At 34.6% G+C, this 23,123-nt stretch overlaps 1 protein-coding gene across 2 annotated transcripts in view; it reads right to left on the bottom strand.

Annotated features, from left to right (window-relative positions):
- LOC122220060 (adhesion G protein-coupled receptor B3) overlaps window positions 1-23,123 on the bottom strand; it is a 362,141-nt gene that overhangs the window by 50,750 nt on the left and 288,268 nt on the right. For both annotated transcript variants that reach the window (XM_042939127.1, XM_042939128.1), the window contains 6 exons: window positions 17,782-17,932; window positions 15,178-15,247; window positions 12,566-12,632; window positions 9,978-10,063; window positions 2,732-2,830; window positions 2,237-2,408 (listed from right to left, as the gene is read on the bottom strand). In XM_042939127.1, the coding sequence (XP_042795061.1) occupies window positions 2,237-2,408; window positions 2,732-2,830; window positions 9,978-10,063; window positions 12,566-12,632; window positions 15,178-15,247; window positions 17,782-17,932 (645 nt within the window). The remainder of the gene's footprint in view (window positions 1-2,236; window positions 2,409-2,731; window positions 2,831-9,977; window positions 10,064-12,565; window positions 12,633-15,177; window positions 15,248-17,781; window positions 17,933-23,123) is intronic.

The following is a 23,123-nucleotide window of genomic DNA, read 5'->3' as shown; positions in this document are numbered from 1 at the left end:
GTCATTGTTCATTTCAGTGTTAGAATGAAGAGTTCTGAGACTCTGCTATTAATTTATCAGCTATAAAATTATTCAATCCGAATTATTGAAAATGCAATAATAATGGGGCCAATATTCATATTTTTACTCCCCGCTAAAACAGAAAACATATATTTACAGACATCTATTTTAACAGAAGCACTTATATGATTTGATTTAATTCCCCATAAATAATCTTTTTGACAGTTATTAGTTCAATTAGCAAGTATGAAAAAAGTTCTGATGGAAATAAATTTTTGTGCCAAATAAAATATTTTTCTTCATGTAAGGAGCAAAAATCTGATAATAAGCCATCAAGATATGTCACTTTAAAACCTGAATATTTTTATCATAGCCTAGGGCTATCTGAAAAGCTTATTTCTGAAGAAAAAGAGAGGCCTACTTAGAGATGGGACACTTTTCTCCTCTTCAACACCTCAAGTGTTAACATCTTCTGAAAACTGTGTGTGGATATATTATGTATCTTGCTTAAAGCCCACAAATGTTCAGTCTTAATTGTCAATCAAAAAGGCATCATGCATCCATTCACTTAGAACAAATTTTGTTACATAAACATATTATAGATAATATTAACACAGAAGACCCACAAGATAGCTATAGTTCAAGAATAGCATAGCCCTAAATTATACAATTTCTTTTTAACTTTTACTTAATTTTGGTCTATAAAGAATTGAATACTTGAAAGATTTTTAATCTTGATACTCCAGGTAGACATTAGTGATGAAGGAATTATAAGGCTCGGCAACTGTAAGCTAAATCACATTTTATTTATTTTTTTAATTTTTATTTTTGAAGGAGAGAGAGAGATTGAATGGAGAAGGGGCAGAGAGAGAGGGATACCCAGAATCTGAAGCAGGCTCCAGGCTCTGAGCTGTAAGCACAGAGCCCGTTGTGGGGCTTGAACTCATGAATGGTGAGATCATGAGCTGAGCCAAAGTTGGATGCTTAACTGACTGAGCCACCCCGGCACCCTGCTAAACCAGATTTTTTAAATGATGATATACTGCCCCCTTTACAATGTGAAGTCACTCTTCACCCTATAATGTTCTTAGAATACACATGTATGGGTTTATTGCTGACATCTGTACTTCACTGAAATAGCTCAGAAATATTGTTCTCCCCATCTGGTTAATCAGGTAAAAACCTTTGGTTACCTTACACATCACTGTAAAAACCATGTGGCATGTATTCATATGCACATGAGTATTTTTGCAATGTGTACATCATAATAAAGTTCTCAAACAAGCTGGATAATGCAAAATGACAGTGTGGACCATTTTCTCAAAATTACTCGCATGGCACTGTGTCATTGTGTTTTAGTCGCCACCATCCCCAGAGTAAACACTAAAATGACTCATAAACCTTATAAATACTGTGTCAGTGCTTTCAAGCACTCAGCATAATTTTTGCACTGGTTGGAAAACAATATTTTCTCCCTAAACAAATCACGTCTGACATCTATCACTGCTCTCAGTGGATTTGGTGCAGGTTGGCATCTCAACTCATGAAGCAGGACTGGTTTTCTTCACTGCTGACAATAAACCTCAACCATGACCTGGAGAAAGGCTGTGATTATAGATCTAGAGTTCCTGAGGACAATTACTGCCTATCCCTTCTCGACTGGGCACATTTTTGGTATTTTCTGAGAATAAATATCCATCTCAAAATCATTCATCTTTAGCAAACTTAACTGAATTTAGTATAGAGACACAAGAACTGCCCATTAATCTTCAACATTTTCTATCTAAAATGAAATTAGTAAAGTATGAAGGAATGGGGATATGCTGTATAGAAAGAAACATGGGTTTGGGAGTGGGTGTAGGAAATATCACTGTATTATGTTTATGAACTATGCCTCTTAAAAATATGCCACCCCACCGCGTCTTATCCACCAGTGTCTCTAACAGACTCGTCTCTGCCTATGACCTCTCCTGAATCTACTCTCCCTGATTCTTGGCACCCGGGCAGCAGCGTCTTCTCTTGCACGGTCCCATCTGTTTTAACTGTCACTTTCAGAGTCCAAGGAGCCCGCTTGAACTTTGCCTTAGAGCTTCCCTTTAGTTTTAACTTTCAAATGACTGTCTTTAGGGGAAATGATTTTAATCTGAAGATATTAAAATAAAAGATCATATTTGTTAACAACGAAATTAATCGTCTAACCATCCTGCCTCTCTGCCAGAGGAATTCTCTTTCTTACCTCTCTCCGAAGAATGCAGTGGACCATGACTATCACAAAACCTTGCAATGAATCAAACACGGCAAAAAGTATCTGAAACAATATGGAGCGTTTGTCTGTCATGGCCAGAACCGCAGACATCCATGTCAGAGCCAGAAGGGGCAACACCACACAGGAACTCCAGAGGGACGCCCTGTTGAGAGACAGAGAAAGCAACATTACGTAGCTGCGTGTCACGCCCCAGGCAGTAACCAAACCCCCGTTCACCAAAGCATTCTTGTATGTGGCACCAAGACCATTAACTTGGAAACCATAAAGCAGATAACATTGGATAGTTTTATTTATATTTTTATAGACAATCCCACAACAGTTTTAAAAGCAGTTGCCAATTATAAATATTTAAGTATCATCTTAGCTCCAATATTAGCAAACATGATTTTTTTTTTCCACAATAGCATTTTCTCACATGCACTGTAAAAGATTTGTAACAAGAAGATGTAAATGATTGGGACTAACATGGCGTTACTGGCGGTGGTGGCTGACAAAGCTGTTGTTGAAACTACTCCACACTTGGCACATTTGAGCGTCAAACCGCTATGAGGCTCACTCATCTGACTGCAAACAAACAGAACACCCACAAAAAGAACAAAATATTGAATTGTCACCAAAAAAAACGTTGCCGCTGCAAGTTAGCTTTTAATACGATTTCATGCAGAAAAGTTTATTTATCAAAGTGAATGCTCTAGGTTGTTTTAAAGACGCAATTAACACCACACATTATTTTTGTAACATTATACCTTTCAGTAAGATGGGCCTTTGTTGCATGCAAAGCATATACCCATCAATTATACCATAAATGGCCCTTGTATCTACAGATCAAAACTGCCCAATACACTGAGTTAAACATAAGCATGTGTTTGTGTAGACATACGGTGAAAACCCTTTATTCAGACCTCTAATTATCAGACGCCTTAGGACTCATAGCTTCAAAGATTTTCATTGTCATTTGCAGAAGGGACATCATACCAACTAAAACCTTCTGAAATGTAAACATGTATCTCAGAAGCCCGATATAGGAAGATATATATTTTAGGTCTTTAATCATTTGTGGAAGATGTAGCCTTCATCTCAACAAATTCATTATTTTGAAATTTCTCACAGCCATCAATGTATTATCTATATTTTAGGATGATCTGAATATAGGAGCTGATGAAATTTGATGAAATATTAGTTTATAATAAGAGGGGTGACAGTTGAATGCTTTAATAAAACACTTTAACATTAAGTTCAAAATATTCTTTCTGAACATTTTTTCATAGACTCCAACCTAACAGCATTTAAATGGTCTATTCTAGTCTGGAGGATTTTTCAGATACAAATTCAGATGTAAATTCAGATACAAATTATTCAGATTCAATCTACTATATCATGGAAGCAAAGTCATGCTATACAAAAAAACTTTACACACATTTTACTTTAGAAAATAATCCCTTGAAAATTACTGATTTATTAAAATACAACTTTCTTATGAAAAACCAAAAAGAAATTACTTGATTCAAAATCAAAACATCTTGAAATAATTTTCCATGGTATACTTCTCTCGTCAATTCTCTTGTGCAGTTAATGTTTAAAATATATGTTTTCCTAGTGTGAAGGTTCCTCAAAAAATTAAAACTAGAACTACCCTATGACCCAACAATAGCACTACTAGGAATTTACCCAAGCGATACAGCAGTGCTGATGCATAGGGGCACATGTACCCCAATGTTTATAGCAGCACTTTCAACAATAGACAAATTATGGAAAGAGGTTAAACTCCATCAACTTTTTTCACTAATTCACATAATTGCCCTAACTATATATTTGAGTGTCTTCAATCTTGTTAAGTTCCATCAGATTAATATTGAAAAGACATGACTTGTTTATTGTTTCCTTTATCAGAGAAGATATGCTATTTGGTATGATGAATGGATAAACAAGATGTGGTTTATATATACAATGCAATACTACTTGGCAATGAAAAAGAATGAAATCATTTCATTTGCAGCAACGTGGCTGGAACTGGAAGGTATTATGCTGAGTGAAATAAGTCAGTCAGAGAAGGACAGATATCACATGTTTTCACACATATGTGGATCTTGAGAAACTTAACAGAAGTCCATGGGGGAAGGGAAGGGAGAAAAATAGTTACAAACAAAGACGGAGGGAGGCAAACCACAAGAGACTCTTAAATACAGAAAACAAACTGAGGGTGAATGGGGAGTGGGGAAGAGGGGAAAATGAGTGACAGGCATTGAGGACAGCACTTGTTGAGATGAGCACTGGGTGTTGTATAGAAGCCAATTTGACAAAAAATAAAATAAAATATACCTACAGCAAACCATAGGTGACCTATAATATTTATAATTAAAGTACATGAGAACCATAAAAATAAATAAAAATAAAATAAAATAAAATAATAAAATAAAATAAAATGTTTTCCTAGTAGGTTTTTCCAAAATAATATTTAGTGGGCATGTGTTAATAAAAGTGGCAGTACAGAGAAACATCTTAAGATGGTCATAATTCAGAATGTCTGGTTTGTTTTAAAAAGTGCACTCATTTGTGAACAGTGCTTGGATGAGATAATAAATCTGAAAGCTATTAAGTAGATTGATCAGTAGACCTCATGAGAAAAATCAAAGCTTTTAGAGTTAGATGTGAGGGTGGGAAATTATGATACTAAATTATTCATTTTACTGATTCAACCCAAGACTTATGTACTGGCACATGTGCCCAAACTTTTCACAATAAGTAAGCAATAGTCTATTCAGTTTGGATCATGAGTGCCTCAACAGGCATGCTAATGTGTTTGAAACTTCTCCCAAAGGAGTACCTATACCAGTATTCTCCACAGTAGCTGCACATCAGATATATCTATCTATATATCTATCTATATATCTATATATAGATATCTACATATCTATATATAGATCATCAGATAAATATATATCTATAGAGATATCTATATATCTATCTCTATCTCTATCTATCCGTCTATATAGATAGATAGAGATAGAGATAGATATATATCTAGATAGATAGATAGACCCCAAAGACTCCAATTTAATAGGGTGAAGGCATTTGTGTTTTTTAAAGCTCCATAGATTATTCTGATGAAAAGCAGGAATTCACATAATTGCAACTATATATTTGAGTGTCTTCAATCTTGTTAAGTTCCATCAGATTAATATTAAAAAGACATGACTTATTTATTGTTTCCTTTATCAGAGAAGATATGCTATTGGGTATCTGTGCTTTAAATACAAATGTGGCTTTCTCAGTTTAAGGACTCTTTGTCTCTAGGCTCTAAAACAAGATTGAAAAGCCAAAGGTGACTAAAAATTAATTTTACTATATGGTACGAATATTTTAGCTTTGAGAAAAACTAATTTGTTCTAAGTATGGACTTTCCTGAAAATAAATCTGAAGTCAGTATTTGAAATGCTTATTTCTCTTTAGTTGAGATTGATTGTGACTAAAAGGCTATACATACTTCCTTCAGTCAGGACTAACTGTTGAAAGCTACACTTGATGATAACTGGTTGGGCACTTTTGGAATTTGACTATTAGATGTATATGGAGCAGAGGAAAGATACGTTATCCAAGGAGACAGAATATTTTCCCCTAGTTTGTATGACCACTACAGAAATTAATACAGTATGAAGAACACATAGTCTAAATGCAGAACAGGGTTGCTGCAATGGAAATAAAATCTTGTTTCTTTGTTACAGGGGAAATTATACATGTATAAAATAAAAAGTGTCAACGGTTAAAAAAATTGAATTTCCCATAAGTTCAAATGTTACCATATTCACCAGGGCAGCAACACAGTCATTTCACCCAGATTATGCTGTCTACTCGTGCAGGGTCTTGAGGTCTACAAGTTTCCCTTCCCAATTTTGTTTTTCTTTTGCTTAGAAAAAAAAAATTTGTCCGATTGGTTTATTGTTGATACCATGTAAACTACCTGAAAAGAAAATATTACCCTTTCCCTTTGGAAAAATCTCATGATACTTGTACAAGATCCTGGTAGTTTCCTTAACTTATGTAGATGAGATAAAACCAGTTTAAAACAGTAGATAAGAAAGTCCCATTGAAGAAAAAGGGAAAAAAAAGTGAAATATTTTGCTTGAGATGTTCTAAGAAGACACATGCCATTTTGTCTTTTCATTATTTCCAATTTTTTTTTTATATAGGATGTGTTAATTACAATCAATCCCTTTTGGGTAACTATATTTTACATGTTAGAAAAACTTAATATAATTTGGGTATTAATAAACTTGTCAAGACACTGTATTTTTAAATATTCATTCACTCATTCCTTTATAAATAGTTATTGAGCATAAACTATGCTTGGTTAGTTTATAATGATTAATTATACAATGGAGGAAACAAAGAAAAAATGGGAAGAGGAACATATTTGAGTCTAAATAATAAACAATGTTTCATAAACATATCAAGTCATAAACATGATATATATATTTTTTCAATCTGAAATGGTCAATATTTACAATTAGGGGCATCAACTGTTAAGTTAATTAACTTCCTGCTCAACGTTTCCATAGTTAATTCTGATTATTGATTGTTCACTGAAGTCTTTATGATTGCCTTCACTGATTCTCTGTGAAGTGAAATAGCTTCAAACACTTATATATACATATATTTTTAAAGTATTTTTTAATGTTTATTTATTTTTGAGAGAAAGAGAGACAGAGTAAGAGCAGGGGAGGGGCAGAGAGAGAGGGAGGCCCAGAATCTAAAGCAGGCTCCAGCTCCAGGCTTGGAGCTGTTAGCACAGAGCCCAATGAGGGGCTCAAACTCTCGAACTGTGAGATCGTGACCTGAGCCAAGTCGGACTCTAAACCCACTGAGCCACCCGGATGCTGCTTATCACTTATATTTTCTAAAAAATTTCCTTCAATAACATTTTGAAATAGCAAATTTCAATCTATACATACTTCGGCATAAATTGCATTTTATATTATAGAAAGACTTTCTTAACACCTAGAGTTATTAACTTGTTGATAATTCTTTTCTGCTTTGAACAGTAATCAACATTCTGCTTTTTTATACACATATTAACATTTTTATTTCTTCAATAGTGGCCTTTGAACCAGAAAAACACTGGCTCCATTTTGCCAGTAAAACAGATGTAACTTCTAATACTATTTTTATAAATAGACGTTTTAAAATTAATGTGTAGATTAAAGTGGATAATTTCTAAATTCATAACATGACAAAGCTGTCATTTCTCTTAAACATATGTTTTCTCTTACAAAGAGCTATGTGAATCAAACTGAATATTACATATAAAATGATTAAATGAGAAAAAAATACTAACTGCAAATGTAATAAATCCTTAGCTTTATACTCATTCTGATGATCTCATCTCTTTTTTTTTTTTTTTTTTTTGACCTCAAGGTCATCAGTGGTGGAATCATAGATGCTTGATTGATAGAAATCAGGGTTTTTTCTTCATTTAACTCATCATAAAAATAGCCACAATTGGTTGAATGAGTACTTGCTATTTGCTACTCTAATGAATCCTTTATACACATTACTCTATTATGAAGCAAAAATGATTATCCCCATTTTACAGGTATGAAGACCGAACCCCAGAAAAATGAAATAACATGCCAAAAGACACACACCGCTAGTAAACTACAGAGCTAGATACTGAGTATGGCTTTATTTAAAAACATTTTTTTACCTCAAAGCTTTCTCCTAACCACTAACCCCCACGCCTCCAATTAATAATACACGTGTGTGCATGCCACTAGTTGCAGAAGTGAGTTTCCATACACCATACTCAGTATGGTCAATTTATTCTTATATAATTAATCTGGGCAGAAATACTGAAGCTATTGCTCCAAGTCCAACCATACATGGCAGAATAATAGTGTGAAAGCTTCAAGTTCAAGTGGTACAGAAAGCAGTGTCTGTGCAGGTTCAGGTTTACCTGGTTAAAGATACTATAGAGACTCATCTGAAGTGAAAAGTCTATGGAGACTCCTCTGACGTGTTGGCCCCTCTTTGAAGGGAACCTCCAGTGATGTTTTGTTACATCACTGCAGTTCTAATGTTTGATATTAATGGTATCAAATTTTTATATTTATATTTATATTTATATTTATATTTATATTTATATTTATATTTATATAAGCATTAAACCTAGTCTTTTACTAGGGGAAAACATACCTTGGTTATCTTAGAAGTCATTGCATAGATTATAAAAACATAAAGGACTTAAAATTCTCACTGGTCAGTGATCAAATACTATGACTATTAAATAGTACTATAAATTAGTAAAGAAATAACAATTGTAGGGTAAGTTTTGAATGAAAGTACAGCTAAATAGAAAGGAGAAAGCTATAAACTTTTTATAAGAAAATATACACAAGAAAATTCAAAAGCATTAAGATTTCCTTTAGATTTCTACAAATTTGTAAGATGAGGTGACTATGTAACCTTAAAAGGCTGGTATATCAATCTGCTTATGGAATGTTATTAGTCATTAAATGTGGTGGTATCATAGTAACAGTAAAATTAAAGGAGATGCTTTCCTAAATTTTATAAGTGGTTAAAATGTGCAAATGAAAATTAAAAATAACTCTTCCTAGCAATTTATAGTCAAAACATCATAAAAAATGAAAATATATGACAAGAATACTGTTTCATTAGTGATTGTTTCATGTGAAGAAATTTTCTGATATATACAATTAATCAAAGAGAATCTAGTATTTTTGCCCTAGTAGGAATTGTTTGTCTCGATTCCATTGTGTCACATATCAACATTATGTTTGATCTACCCTCCTGCCCATTGTGATGCAAACTAGGGGGACTTTGAAAATGTTCAACTAAGGAGAAATATTTTTATACCCCAATGTTTATAGCAGCATTATCAACAATAGCCAAATTATGGAAAGAGCCCAAATGTCTATCAATTGATGAATGAATAAAGAAGATGTGGTATACACACACACACACACACACACACACACACACACACACACAGTGGAATATTACTCAGCCATAAAAAAGAATGGTCTTGCCATTTCAACAACATGGATGGAGCTATAGAGAATTAAGCTAAGTGAGGCAAGTCAGGGAAAGACAAGTACCATATGATTTCACTCATATATGGAATTTAAGAAACAAAACAGATGAACATAGGGGAAGGAAGAAAAAAGAGAAGGAGGGAGACAAACCATAAGAGACTATTAGCTATAGAAAACAAACTGAGGTTTAATGGAGGTCAGCAGGGGATGGGCCAAATGGGTGATGGGCATTAAGGAGGGCACTTATTATGATGATCACTCTGTTGTATGTAAGTGATGAATCACTAAATTGTACTCCTGAAACCAATATTACACTATAGATTAGCTAATTGGAATTTAAATAAAACTTGAAACAAACAAACAAACAAAAGAACAAGTATTTTCACTCCAGCCTTAACATCTAATCTTCTTATCTTACAAACGAGCAATACACACAAACAAACCCAGACTTTCTAATGGTCTTAAAATTATTTTTAGATATTAATTGCATTACTTAAGAATAGCACATTGAAAAAAAAATCTGAATGGCAGACTCTACCAGACACATCGGTTCATCAGGAACAAAATTCAAGGCACAGTTAAAATGCAGTCAATGATGATCTGGAATTGGAGTATGGGATTCACTGGTAAGGAACCTACAAAATCCACCAATTGCAGCTTACCCGGCTCTGTGTTTGAGCTTTTTATCTAGGATCCCATCTCTGGAAACAAGTTTATTAAATACCAAAATGCCAATCACCATGTTGACCTGTCAAACAGAAACAAAGGTTGACCTTTCAATGATATTGAAGGAAATTAGGTCCCTGTTTCTCCTGAAAACCCTCTTTGATTAATTTATAGCCATTTCAGAATTATAAACTCACAACAGTAGTGATAGAAAGCACTTGTCAAATATTTTATAAGTGCATAAAGGAGAACAATTTAACAATGGTGTGTTAACTTTAAAGTTTTAAAGTACATTAAGTACATTAAATTTCCATGCTTTGCAGTTAACACTGAGGAGATTAACATTCAATTGTCTACCTTTTAAACAGTGCCATAATATGTGAGTCTGGCATTCTAAGTCACCCCTGATTAAAATCAATTGTCTAAATGAGTTTTACCCTATGAGAGTCAAAAGATTTTCAGTCTCACAGTGTGAGACTAGATTGAGCCCTGGCAGCCAAAGGTGCTAAGAATTTGTCATTGTCCCCAGAAGTGAGAAAAGAATGTCTAAATTCCTCATACTGTGTAGCTATCTCTCCTATGGGTTGGGGGAGCATTTTGATGTACCATGCTTTTTTAGACAAAAGAGAAAGCCTATTCAACTCACCAGCATCCTTTAGGAGATGGATACTAACATCAACTCTTAAAATGTGCTCTATTGAACACTTCTCAGCATTTTCTAAGACTCTCTTACCCTCACTTAAAAGATCTTTGCGCATAATACATCTGAAATGAAATCACACATATTTTTCTCTCTCAAGTAAAATTGTAAAAAGCTGTAGAGATGGCTGTGGTCTATTTGTAGCAACTTATTATGATGAGCGCCCACAGTTCTCTAACCTACCAGCACTTCCTGACAAAGGAATCCAGTCCAACGCTGAGACCAAGATAATCAAGGAAAAATATTTTCTTTTTGCCTTCCTGCCCCTTACCCTCCATGATCAATGGAATCTTGGTGCGTCCCCCAGTGCAAATGATGAAGCCTTTACATTGAAACTAGTGGTTCACAAAAGTCTGTTTTAAATTAAACAGGATGACTGGTTAAGAAAAAAGAAAAATTCCTTTTTCCCAGAACATTGGCCAGATGAAATATAAAGCTGAAATCTGTTTAACTGCTGGTATAAGGAAGATCCAAAGCAACTGATAGGTAGGGACTTATTAGGAAGTGTCACTCTTCATAGCTTTCTGACAAGATACCATTTAATCAAGAGAAAGACTTACTCATCTTCACATTTCTCATTATATGAACTAGGAGAAAAAAGTGTATTCCATGGATTCTATTAATCTACAATTTAATCATGAGGGAATCCATCACTACTCCAAAGACCATACTTTGGTTTTTCAATTATACATATACTCTTTGTTTCTCCATTTTAGGGTTATATGTATATTAACTTGGTACCTTAGGGAAATAATTCAATTGATTAAATAAGAATTCGATGCAGCAGACAAAAATGTGCCTAATAGCTTCCATCTCCCTATGCTCTTCTCTAAGACTGATGCCTAGATTTTGTCTTGTGAATCATGGACAGTTTCTGCTCCCTGCTATAGTTTAGAGGATGGAGAGCAAATGTTAAAGAAAGAAAAAATCATATAGAGTTATTAATAAAGATATTGCTAGCTTCCATATATGCAATGAATTGTTCAAGAAACCAAAGGGTAGTTCTCCAATTAGAACTCTAATTGCACAGTGATGTGGATCTTTGTATTTAATTCAGACCATTTTCCCCCTTACATTTTCATTTAAAGATTTATTAGACAAGAAAGATTTGTATTGTAATCTAGAATATCAAAGTGAGAGAACGAAAGGTAAATTGGTAGCAAATTCCATGTTCCCATAATTAAATATGTAGAGGAATTATTTAGTGATTCTAAAAAGAAAAAAAATTAAATCCTTATGCACAAAATACGGCAGGGGTTCTCAACTCGGGGGTGATTTTTGCCCACAGGGAATATTGGGAAATGTCTGGAGACAATTTTGATTTTTGCCAACCAGAGGATACTACTGGTATCTATCTAGTAGGTAGAGGCCAGGGATGCTGTTAAACATCCTGAAATATACAGGACAGCCCCACAACAAAGAAATATGTTATCCAAAATCTGTGCACTGAGGTTAGGAAACTCGGACACATGGACATAAGTTTTCTTATTGACATTTGGTAGCAGCAGCAGTTACTAAGATTAAGCGATCTTAACAACGATGGAGATCGCACAGAATGGTGCAAAGTGAAATGATAATTGATTGTGTACAGTAACAATGAAGAATCGGTTGAAACTTACTCAAACTTCTTCATAAATGTGAAATTACTGTAAGAGAAATCCCACACTCGCATGTTCAGTATTCTTCAGTCTTCAAAGTAAGAGTATTTTAGAGTACTAAAGGACTAAAGAGCAGCTGGTATTCAAATTTAAGTAGTAATTAATAATGAAGTTATAATACATTCTACGTTAAAGTTTCTTTACAGTGAACACAAAAATTGTCACTGTAATTGAAGCCAAGTAGTCTTTGATAAGAAAACAGAATGAGTAGATTTTGATGTTTTACCAGGACAACAGCAGCTGCAGGTCCAACAAAAGCGTAGAGTAGTCCTCCTTCAAGAGAGAGCCAGCAGCTAAAAACAACATCAGATAAAAACTAACAGAAATTAGTGATAAGTGCTAAACCATTGAAGTGTGATACAAATTACTTAGCGTTCAAATTTGGGCCCATTTTGAAGGTTTGTAATTAAGCAGAAATGCATGGAAGAGGTGGAAAAAGCGAAAATGAGAGCATTTGATGCGTGAGAAACACTATACACCTTTCGCAGAAAAAAAACTTTTATTATAAGGCCTTACTTTCAGGCAGTTAAAACATTTTAGACAAATTACTCTTCCAGTGAGATTTTTATATTGACTTTTAGTACAAAGGTGACTATCACATAAGTTTTGTAAAATGGTGCTCTGTATCCATTATGAAAATTTTCAAATGCTCTTTCAAGCAAGAACAGCATGCTTTTAGAGTCTTGCGTATGCCATTTATGTGTTCTTCCTTAAGGCCATTGAGATATTGGGAGAAATTGGTTTAAAAGCCATCACTGAAAGGAACAAATAATCTATATTTTGTGTGCTTGTTTTTTGTTCTGATTTTACTTTTGCCCCAGACTACTAACAAAATTCAGTAAAGATAAGCTTCTGAATAAAAATAAGTGTGGCTGTGTTTATTTCAATTACTAAATTCACCAGGAGATGCAGGTTTGTACTGATATTGACATGGTAACCCATTTAGGTAAGAACATTTATTCTCTCACAGTAGAGAGGCATGAAGAAGGCATGGGGCTTGGCACTGGAGGCTTTGCAAGGTGGCCCATCTGCATGTGCATGGTCCAGGAATATAAGGAAATATAAGGAATGTAGGAAAACACCAGGAGATGTTTTATCTCTGCTGATGCAATGAGTCACACTTACTACTTCTTGCATCTGCTTTTGACATTTGACCCTGTCAATATTAGTTCTAGGTCCACAGAATCATCATGCTGCCTCCAAAATTAACAACAATTAACAATAACTGTTGTATATTGCTTCTAAGGATACACTTTTTCTATATTGGTTGTGGTGGTCGTTACCTGACTTAGGCATTTGTTAAAACTCACAGAACTACACACTTAACAGTGTGAATGCTGCTCTGCATAAATTTTATCTTAATTAAAAATTTTAATCTAGTAGTTATACACACACACACACACACACACACACACACACACACACACAGCAATGCATGTATCGATATATACCGAAAACAAATATGTGTGTATGTGAGTATTCGAAGTCTGCATTTAGTTACTTCTCCTTGCCATAACAGTGAACAGATAAAATTCTACTTTCCTACTTTGGGGGTGATAATTTAATATCTACATTTTAAAATAAAACACCTGGGCGAAAAGCCTGTAGTCTGATAGAACACTGTAGTTTGGTGTCTCTGAGACTGCCACTGATTTTCTACTGTATTTTTGTGAGTTAATCTTTAAACTGACATATTACTCATTATATTGTGCTCGGTTTCAATCACAAAACTCTTTGAAAGTTGGAACCATATCATCCATAATTCCTACCTCTTGCTATATCTCCAATACAGTGCCTTTCAAATACTGGATTTATACTGAAAGTCATACTCCTGTAAAAGGTAATGGCTTAAAGGTAATAGTGCTGTAGTAAGCACTACACTACAACATACGCTATCAGGGAGTTTTGCTTGTTTGTGTGTTTATAACATAGGTGGCAGAAGAAAAACAAGTGCTCTAATGACATGAGTTCTTTAAATTCTTTGGAAATGTCCTTTTGTTGGGCAGGTGAAATGATGTCTCTTCTCACAGTCTCCATTTGGATGGGCCCACTAGAAGGACTAATTAGCACTAATTCCCATCTCAAACCTGAAGACAAACAGAAAATCTCACTTTAAAAATTTATACTTGTAAGAAGATGCGCCCATCTTTTTCTCCACTTCTCAACTGCCTCCTCACCTTGAGAGAGCAGATGAAATAAAATATGAAAGTGCATTGTTTTAAATTTTAAATATTTCAATATAAACTTTATTTATAAAATCTCTCTTGAATTTATCAGTGTTACAGCTGTGATAAGGATGGGCTGATACCCCACCCTCTTTCTTCCCTCTAATTTCTCCCACAGCCTAGGCATTTTCTGATGTGTAATTTACTGATCCCCCTGATCCTTAAGTTTCAGTATTACCCTAACGCGGCAACAAAACTTGAGCTGATCTTTCACAACTTGGTTGATACTAATATACATTATCATCAGTGAAATTAGAAGCTCACATCAGGATCATATTCTAAAAGGTAAACATCAAGATTTATCCAGATCTAAACAAATGCATTTGAGATTAAACACACAAAGTAAATATTGAAATATTTTAAAAATAAAATTCATTGTCCTTATGAAGAAATGTGAAATTGAAACAAGGATTCTGAACAGGGCTTCACCATTTACTTCCTAACCTCTGCGCATTTCAGCTACCTTATATCATTCCTCACTAATGTGATTTCTACCATTGTTAATGACTCAGTGACAAAATGCAAGCCATCAGCAGTGCCAACCAAGACTAATGGAGCATAGATGATGATTTACTTAATTATAAACATGATTTATCACTGTGGATGGACTTACTAGTGATCAGTGCCATATCCTTTCGTCCTTGTGAAGCCTACTGATGTGGCCACTACTAATGCTGGTAAACCTGCAAGAAAAACATGGTCAGACTTCACGTTCAGCTGTAACCACTGTGCACTCTGGCTCAAGAAAAGCTAGGACAGACTCAAAATGCTTACATCGAAGCAACTACATTTGGATGAATTCCTTCATAAAGTATGTTTCCATTACAAAATTTCTTTCAAGTACAAAAATATGAGAGCGACAGCTGGGTTTTTAACTCAGTGCACTTCTCTAATGTTGCTAGGTTACCACCACATTTGACATGGGTTTAAAGGAAACTAATAACAGAGATTTAGTATATCTTTTAAGTTATTTTTTCCCTAGGGGTTTACACTGTTATAAAGGAAATTTATAGTTATAAAATCAGAAAGGCAAAAAATGGATGTTCTGCTGTGATAGAATATCACAGAAGTGGAACATTTCAGGTGGCCCCATATTGATTCATATCAAGTTGTACTTATTATAAGACAGAAAAAAGTAAAGCATTCATGTAATTCTTTCTTTATGATTTACTTATAATAACAAGAGTGTAGGGCCAAATTAAGGGCCCTAAGGAATTAATTTTGGGGCTTCTTGGTCATACTCCTTTTAGCAATCCTGAATGAAGGTCAGAAAATATATGCCAGTTTCGCTTCATGCACTTCTCGGTAGGTATCACTCCACACATTGCTCAGTCCATTTTGGAATTCAATTGCCCGCATACCTGTGCCAATTCTGACCTAACAGCTTTTAGTTTATGTTTGTCTGAATCATGCTCTCCTTACTCAAGTTCAAAGGAATGCCCCTGTGTTTTGGTGAACAGAGCTCAGTCTAATCCATGCTGTTTAATTATTTTACAAAAATTGTGGTCATGTCTTCTTTTCAGGAAGGTGATGTTTGCCTTTTCAGGTTGAAAATCCATCATCTAATCACCTTCTTGAGTCCCCTCCACCTACCTTCTTTCTTCCTATCATTTCCCCTCCTTCCTGCTATTCTCTTCTGTGAGTCTTTTCAAGTAACACCACATTCCTTCATGAGGTTTAATGACAAAAAATATGAAGGGCATCTCAGAGGGACACATCATATTTTTAAACAAATATGGGCCTCCCCCACCCCGTACACATACACACACACACACACACACACACACACACACACACACACGGATATATATAGTTGACTTGTTGACTGACTACATCAAGTTCATTAGAAAAAAATTCTCTTCTGGGTCATAGCTAAAGCATTAATAGTCTTCAACCTGTACAATTTAGGGTAATTATTTCCCCAAATTGATTACATTGCATTTTGCTGTACAGAAATTCACATGCCACTAATCTGCCACCTCCCAGAATTCTTGATAGTCTAGCACCACTGCCTTAGCTTTTTTGCTATTCAGAGTAGTTTAACATTATCTGTAAACTTAGCAACCAGCTGTGAGCCCTCTCCTCAAGATCTTTAGTAATGACACAAAATGAGGTAGTTACCATTCTTGAAAACTGCCACTTTTTATACTTAGGTAAAGTCACTTACCTGCATTCTATATTTCTTGGATCTATGGCACTGATTCATGACAAAAGTGTCCCCTGATTCAGTACCAATTTAACTTTAGAAGGTCTTTGTCATGAAATTCAGACAAAAGTTTTATGAAAGTGCAAGTAGAATACATTCTCCCATTTGCCTGTGTAAAGAGCCCTAATATATTAATCCTACTTTTTCCAGTATGAATTATTCTGTTATTGTAATAAGTCCACTTATTTGTAATTTATCAGCCTCCATCAAGCATCCTATTCTCCAGTCTTCTGGTCTATTAGGTATCTGTTGTATATTTGGTCCAAAATTCCCCATTTTTTTTAGTTCAAGTATTTCAGAACTCAAAGGCAAAAATGACAAAATCCTGAGGTTTTCTGAAACTAGTTTCTTTAAAGTAACTAATTAATTCTAATGAAACTAATTAATTCTAATTAAACATTAGAATGGGCCTTATGAAATACACAGACCTTCAAGATGCCCATTTTGTAAGGCAATTTGACAGAAACTTTTCCTAATAAAGAAAAGCAAACAACGAATTAATTCTCAGTCTGTCAACAATTCTGTTTTTCCTTTGAGGATCCCACACACTAGTCACAAGGTTTCATTCACTCTCTAAGTGGACTTTCTTCCTGTGATGGACAGCTGTAGTCCTTAATTGTTTTGAGCTCTCTTGGAATGGACTTCTCAAAGTTTTCTTGTGGGGAATATGTGACTAGCACCTGTTTTGAGCCCTGAACACTGTAAGACATTTTGCATTTTCAGAATGTATTAGCAGAGAACACTTTGCTGTACTGCCTGTAGCTATCCTAGGCTTCTTCTTACATCACTGCTTAACTGAATGGCTATGTGGTCATCCAATATTTACTCCTTCTTAAAGTTCCAAATGCCCAAAGAATGTTCAAAAATAACCAGCTTCATGTATTTCCACTTCCATTTATCAAATTGGACAAAAAAAAGTAGCTTGGGGATAATCACACTCTATTGCTTCATTATATGTGTTCAAAGTCATTTTAACAACAAGAGCATGAAAGGGCATATTAATATGCTTACCCCATCCAAGGCACAAAAAACGTTTCCTTATAAGCCGGGTCCTAATTTTTCCAGTCACAGCCATATAGGACTGCCACGCCTCAGTTAAAACCCAACAGAACGAAGCCAGGAAGAAAAAGTGCAAAAATGCAGTGGTGGTTGTACAGATGCTCTGTGGAAACAGAAAAGACTCACACTGAATATAGTGGGGGGGGGATGGGGGGTGGGGGGTAATCTTGTGTCCTCCAGAGGACTGTTCATCTTCAACTCATTGCTTTTATTTCAAATATCTACCTCTCCTGTGTGACAGAGTAATTATTTACAGAAATTAGAAACCCTGCCGTCTTTATGCTGCATATGATATGTATGATAGAAAAAAAGATATGTCCTAATTCCATTTGCATGTTCAATTTTTTATAAGGAGAAGCCTGAATGTAAATTAAAACCCAAGGGAGATTACAATTACTACTTTACTTGGAATTTTTTTTTTCTTGAAATGTAATTATGGGAATGGTCCCATTCGGTTTAATTTAAGTTGCAGACATCTTGCATAACTCTTTTGGCTACGTTCTTGATCCTTCCATTTTATCTGATAATTCTTTGTTATTTTATCTGGGTTGATGTTAAGATTACAACCCAACAGCCATCCAAAAGGAAAAATTGCTTTTATACAAGTGTGATATTCAAGGTAGAAAAGTATAAAATGAGATTTGGCTAATAGCCTAGTGCAAAAATAACATAAGTATTTTTAAGTACTTAATACATTGTTCTTTATTATTGCATTACAATGTGTTGTATGTAATCAAATCATTTTGAAAAGTTAATCGAGTCACTGGCAGTACACAGCCATGATTTCATAGATATTTCACTTTACACAAGTTAATCATTCTGAATGTGCCAACCATTAGTTACTCGTGACTCATCTGCGAAGGTGAGCAGCTGAATTTTGGTAGAAGCTGCTCCTTATTTCACTACTAGTATAATGTCTTTGTGTAAATCTTGTTAAAATGCAAGTCTTCATAAATCAGAATCAGTAACTAAACTAAATTTAGTAACTAACTAAACTTCCTCTGTCAGTCTGTCTTGCTATTCCCCAAAACTGAAAAGAGCAAAACACAGAACTAGAAAAACAATCATAAAAAAACCTCATTAACAGAGAAATAAAAATACAACTCTCATCTTCCCACCTCCACCCAATACACTGTTAAAGCCAAATGTCTTTTAAATTTTTGGCCCAAATTATTCCTATTATTTGTTTATTCTCTTGAAATTCACCAGATGTTAATTCATCTTTTCAGTTCTTTTAATCCTATAAAAAGAACTTCACCATGCTTATCTCTCCAGGTTGTTTTAAATGTTGAGAGATAATGTACAGAAGCTGAGTAGCACCATGCTAGGCATATAGCAAGTGCATCAACTGATTATGACCATAGTCATCATTATTTTAAAAACAGTACTAAAGTGTTACCAGTTGGTTTTCAGCATGTGATTCCTTATTTCATGTAGCACTTAAAAATCCTAGGTTACTTATGTTTATCCTCACAAAGATGACAATTCTCAGTATGATAAAGTCATGGATTTCTAGAACCCTTTCCTCATACCTTTACTCCTATTTCAGGCATAATGTAGTCACTTGAACCAACTGTGATTCCTTCTATACTTGAGACATTGAGACTTTTCTTCCAGGTAAGGGTTTAAATATCTGCAGGCTGACTACTTTTGTTCACTCCTGATCTACGGTTCCTAATCCCAATCTGAATTTCAAAGATAACTCTTCCATTTAATACCCATAGTTACACTTTCTAATTCACCTGTCATTTCCTTCCACCAGTTGGTCCCATCTCAATTGTATGTGCTAGCAAAATTATTCCTTCCCCATTTTAAACTATCAATATAAGGTTGTATAAAACAATGTAAAAATATTGCAATATTAAATGCTAAGTACTAGATGCACTGAGATTTTATAAGAAATAATAAAATGCTCACTGTGTCAATACAGAGACTTTTAATTTGCTCTTTCTATATTATGTTTGTTGCTTTGGGACTCTCTGTTACACACTTTAATTCTAATACAAATTGAAATGGATGCAATTTGGGGCTACTGACATTTATCTCAATAATTCATGTCTCTCTAGACAAGAATATGGCCACAGTATGCGTGGAAAATGTGTAGTAACTACAGAACTAAGACCCATTTTTATGAGCAATCGCATTCTACTATAATGAGATGAATATTCACATATGTCTAGAAACTGTTCTATAAAGGAAAGCTGTCTCAACCCAAAGAATGTATATATATGGAAAAAGTGGTCTAAAGTCACAAAACTAATCTTATGTGAAGAGTACAACAAAATCTATGTTCCTGAAAATAAAGAGAGAGCTAATTTTTCTTCATCATATGAAGAATTACTATAAACTCAGACATTGCACATGAGACACACATGATTTTTCTGATAGATTCGATAAGCTGTCTTTTTAAGATACAACTTTTATAATAGCAATTTTCAAATAAACTATTTTCCACATGTGTCATCTCAGTTTCCACATGAGTAGCCTTTCTAATATTCAGGGTTCAGGATTCCTTGATTTCCTTTTTCCACATAACCTATATCCCACAGTGACCATCTCTTGGATCCCCTCAGTACTAGAGACTTTTACATTTAGAAATCTCACTCTGGTTCTATTTTTCTATAAGCAGATTTATATATTGTCATCTGTTCAATTTTCCTACTACTGGACTCACTGTCATGACCTCTAGTCTTACAGCCTCTCCTTATTCACCTGTGTGTCTACTTTTGACTCCCACAATAAGTGAGTCTTGACAGCTTGCCATTCCAAACCTGAGACTCACTAGCACCTCAAGTTCATCATCCAATTCTTCTGCTACACCTGCCTTGCCGAATCTCAATTTGGTCCTTTACATGTGCTGAGTGTGGTTGACAAATATTACAAAACTTGAAAAGGTATTTAAATTGGCAAACTGAGCACCGTTCATACCTGTCACCCTCATGTATATTATTCACCCCAAATCCTCAGGGATAATAGAAAAGATTTCATAAAATTAAAGAAAAGAAGTATAAACTGTGGTAGAGTAGAGATTGTGAGAAATATCTAAAAAACGAGCAGATGATGGCAGACAGAAGGATACCCCAGCTCAAAGCTACACATAAGGAGCAGAGATGAAGACATGGAAATAGGGGAGTAAGATACACAGATGACACACAGTTCTAACATCTGTTTGAAACTACGTTCAGAAGGAAAAAATAGAGAAAATTTCAAGGAAAGGCAGCATTTAAAGAAATATTATGGAAAAACTTCTCAGAACTTCAAAGATCCTCTGGTCTAAAGGATAAATTGAAGATAAAACACACACACACACACCCCTAGTTACAGTGTGATGAAATTTGTGAAGATCAACGATAAAGAGAAAATCTTAAAAAGGTGTCAGAGTCAAAAGAAAAATTACTTACAAAGAAATAATCAAGTTGGCATCAGACTCCTTGTGAACAACCCAGGATACAAGAAGACAAGTAGAATAATACCTTCAGCATTATAAGGGAAAATAACTTTGAAGATAGATTTCTACACCCAGCAAAACTATTATTCAAGTGAGAGGCAGAAATAAATATATTTTTATAATTAAAGGAACCTTGAAGTTTACTACTTCAGGATTCTCTCTGAGAGAACTGGTAGACAACATAAGCCAATAAAAAGAAGAAATCCAGGAGGAGGGAATAGGATAAAAGAAGTAATGGGCAGCAAAGAGAGTGATGAGATACATTAAGTCTAAAAAAAATGTTTATTTAAAAGCTTAAATATGTTTTAATTTTAAAAATATGGCCACGTGTATATAAAATTCAAAATGATAGTAATGAGGGTTAAAAGGTGAGAGAAATAAAAGTTGCAAGGAATTGGGGGAAAATGAAAGTATGCTAAGCCTTTTTTTGTTCTCAGGAATATTAGAGATACTAATTGACTTGAGATGTTAGAAAAATACGCTTGAACATGTATGTTAACAATGTTAAGGTAACCACAAAGAGGTACAAACAAATAATATATTTATAAAATAGTAGAGGAAAAATAGAAGAAAAAAATTATCAGCCTAATAAAAGGCAGGAAAAAGAACAAAAACAAACTAGAAAATATGATAAATAAAAAAAAAATAACAAAAATAGTTCCAAACATATACGAAATTATAGAAATGGGAAGGTTTTAAATTCATTAGCTAAAAGTTATGGACTTTTTTAAAAATTTTATTTCAGAAGGAGAACGTTTGAGTAGGGTAGAGGGGCAGGGGCAGGGAGAGAGAATCTTAAGCAGGCTCCACACCCAGCACAGAGCCCGATGTAGGGTTCAATCCCACAACCCTGGGATCATGACCTGAGCCAAAATCAAGACTCAAACACTGAACTGACTGATATACCCAGGCACCCAAAAGTTAAGAACTTTCATATTGGATAAAAAAAAATCAAAATCTAGTAATTTATTTACAAGAGACATAGCTCAAACCTGATGACACAGGAAGACTGGGAATAAAGAGATAAAAAGAGCTATATTAAGCAAATGCTAATATGCAAAAATCAGATGTCACAATGTTAATATTGAAAAAAAGCATTAAAAGAGATGAAGGACTTTTCATGCTGATAAAAGGAGTAGGTGATAAAGAAGTTTCCAAAGAACACATCTCTGTGAAACTAATAAGAATTTTTCAAAGTGTGTGAAACAAAAACAGAGAAAACTACAAGAAAAACTGTGAAACTAGGTTTATAATGAAAGACAACATACAGCTTTCATAAAGTCACAGGAAATTTGGGCTCTTTCCATAATTTGGCTATTGTTGATTAATGCTGTTATAAATATCAGGGTGCATGTATCCCTTCAAATCAGTATTTTTGTATCATTTGGGTAAAAGCCTTGTAGCACAATTCCTGGATCCCAAATGCCCATCATATGATTAATGGAAAGATGTGGGGTACACACACACACACACACACACACACACACACACACACACACCGTGGAATAGTATCCAGCCATAAAAAAGAATGAAATCTTGCCATTTTCAAGGACATGGATGGAACTAGAGAGTATTATGCTAATCGAAATAAGTCAGTCAGAGAAAGACAAATACCATGTGATTTCACTAATATGTGGAATTTAAGAAACAGAACAAACTTGGTGGTGGAGGAAGAGAGGCAAACCAAGAAATAGACTCTTAACTCTAGAGAACAAACTGATAGTTACCAGGTGGGAGGTGGGATGATGGGTTAAACAGGTGATGAGGATTAAGGAGGGCACCGTTGTGATAAGCCCTGGGTGTTGTATGGAAGCAATGAATCACTAAATTCTACACCTGAAACTAT

This window comes from Panthera leo, chromosome B2 (genome assembly GCF_018350215.1).
Source record: "Panthera leo isolate Ple1 chromosome B2, P.leo_Ple1_pat1.1, whole genome shotgun sequence".
Taxonomy (NCBI): Eukaryota; Metazoa; Chordata; class Mammalia; order Carnivora; family Felidae; genus Panthera; species Panthera leo.
The sequence above is the reverse complement of the archived record's forward strand: the minus strand, read 5'-3'. Positions and strand labels throughout refer to the sequence as shown.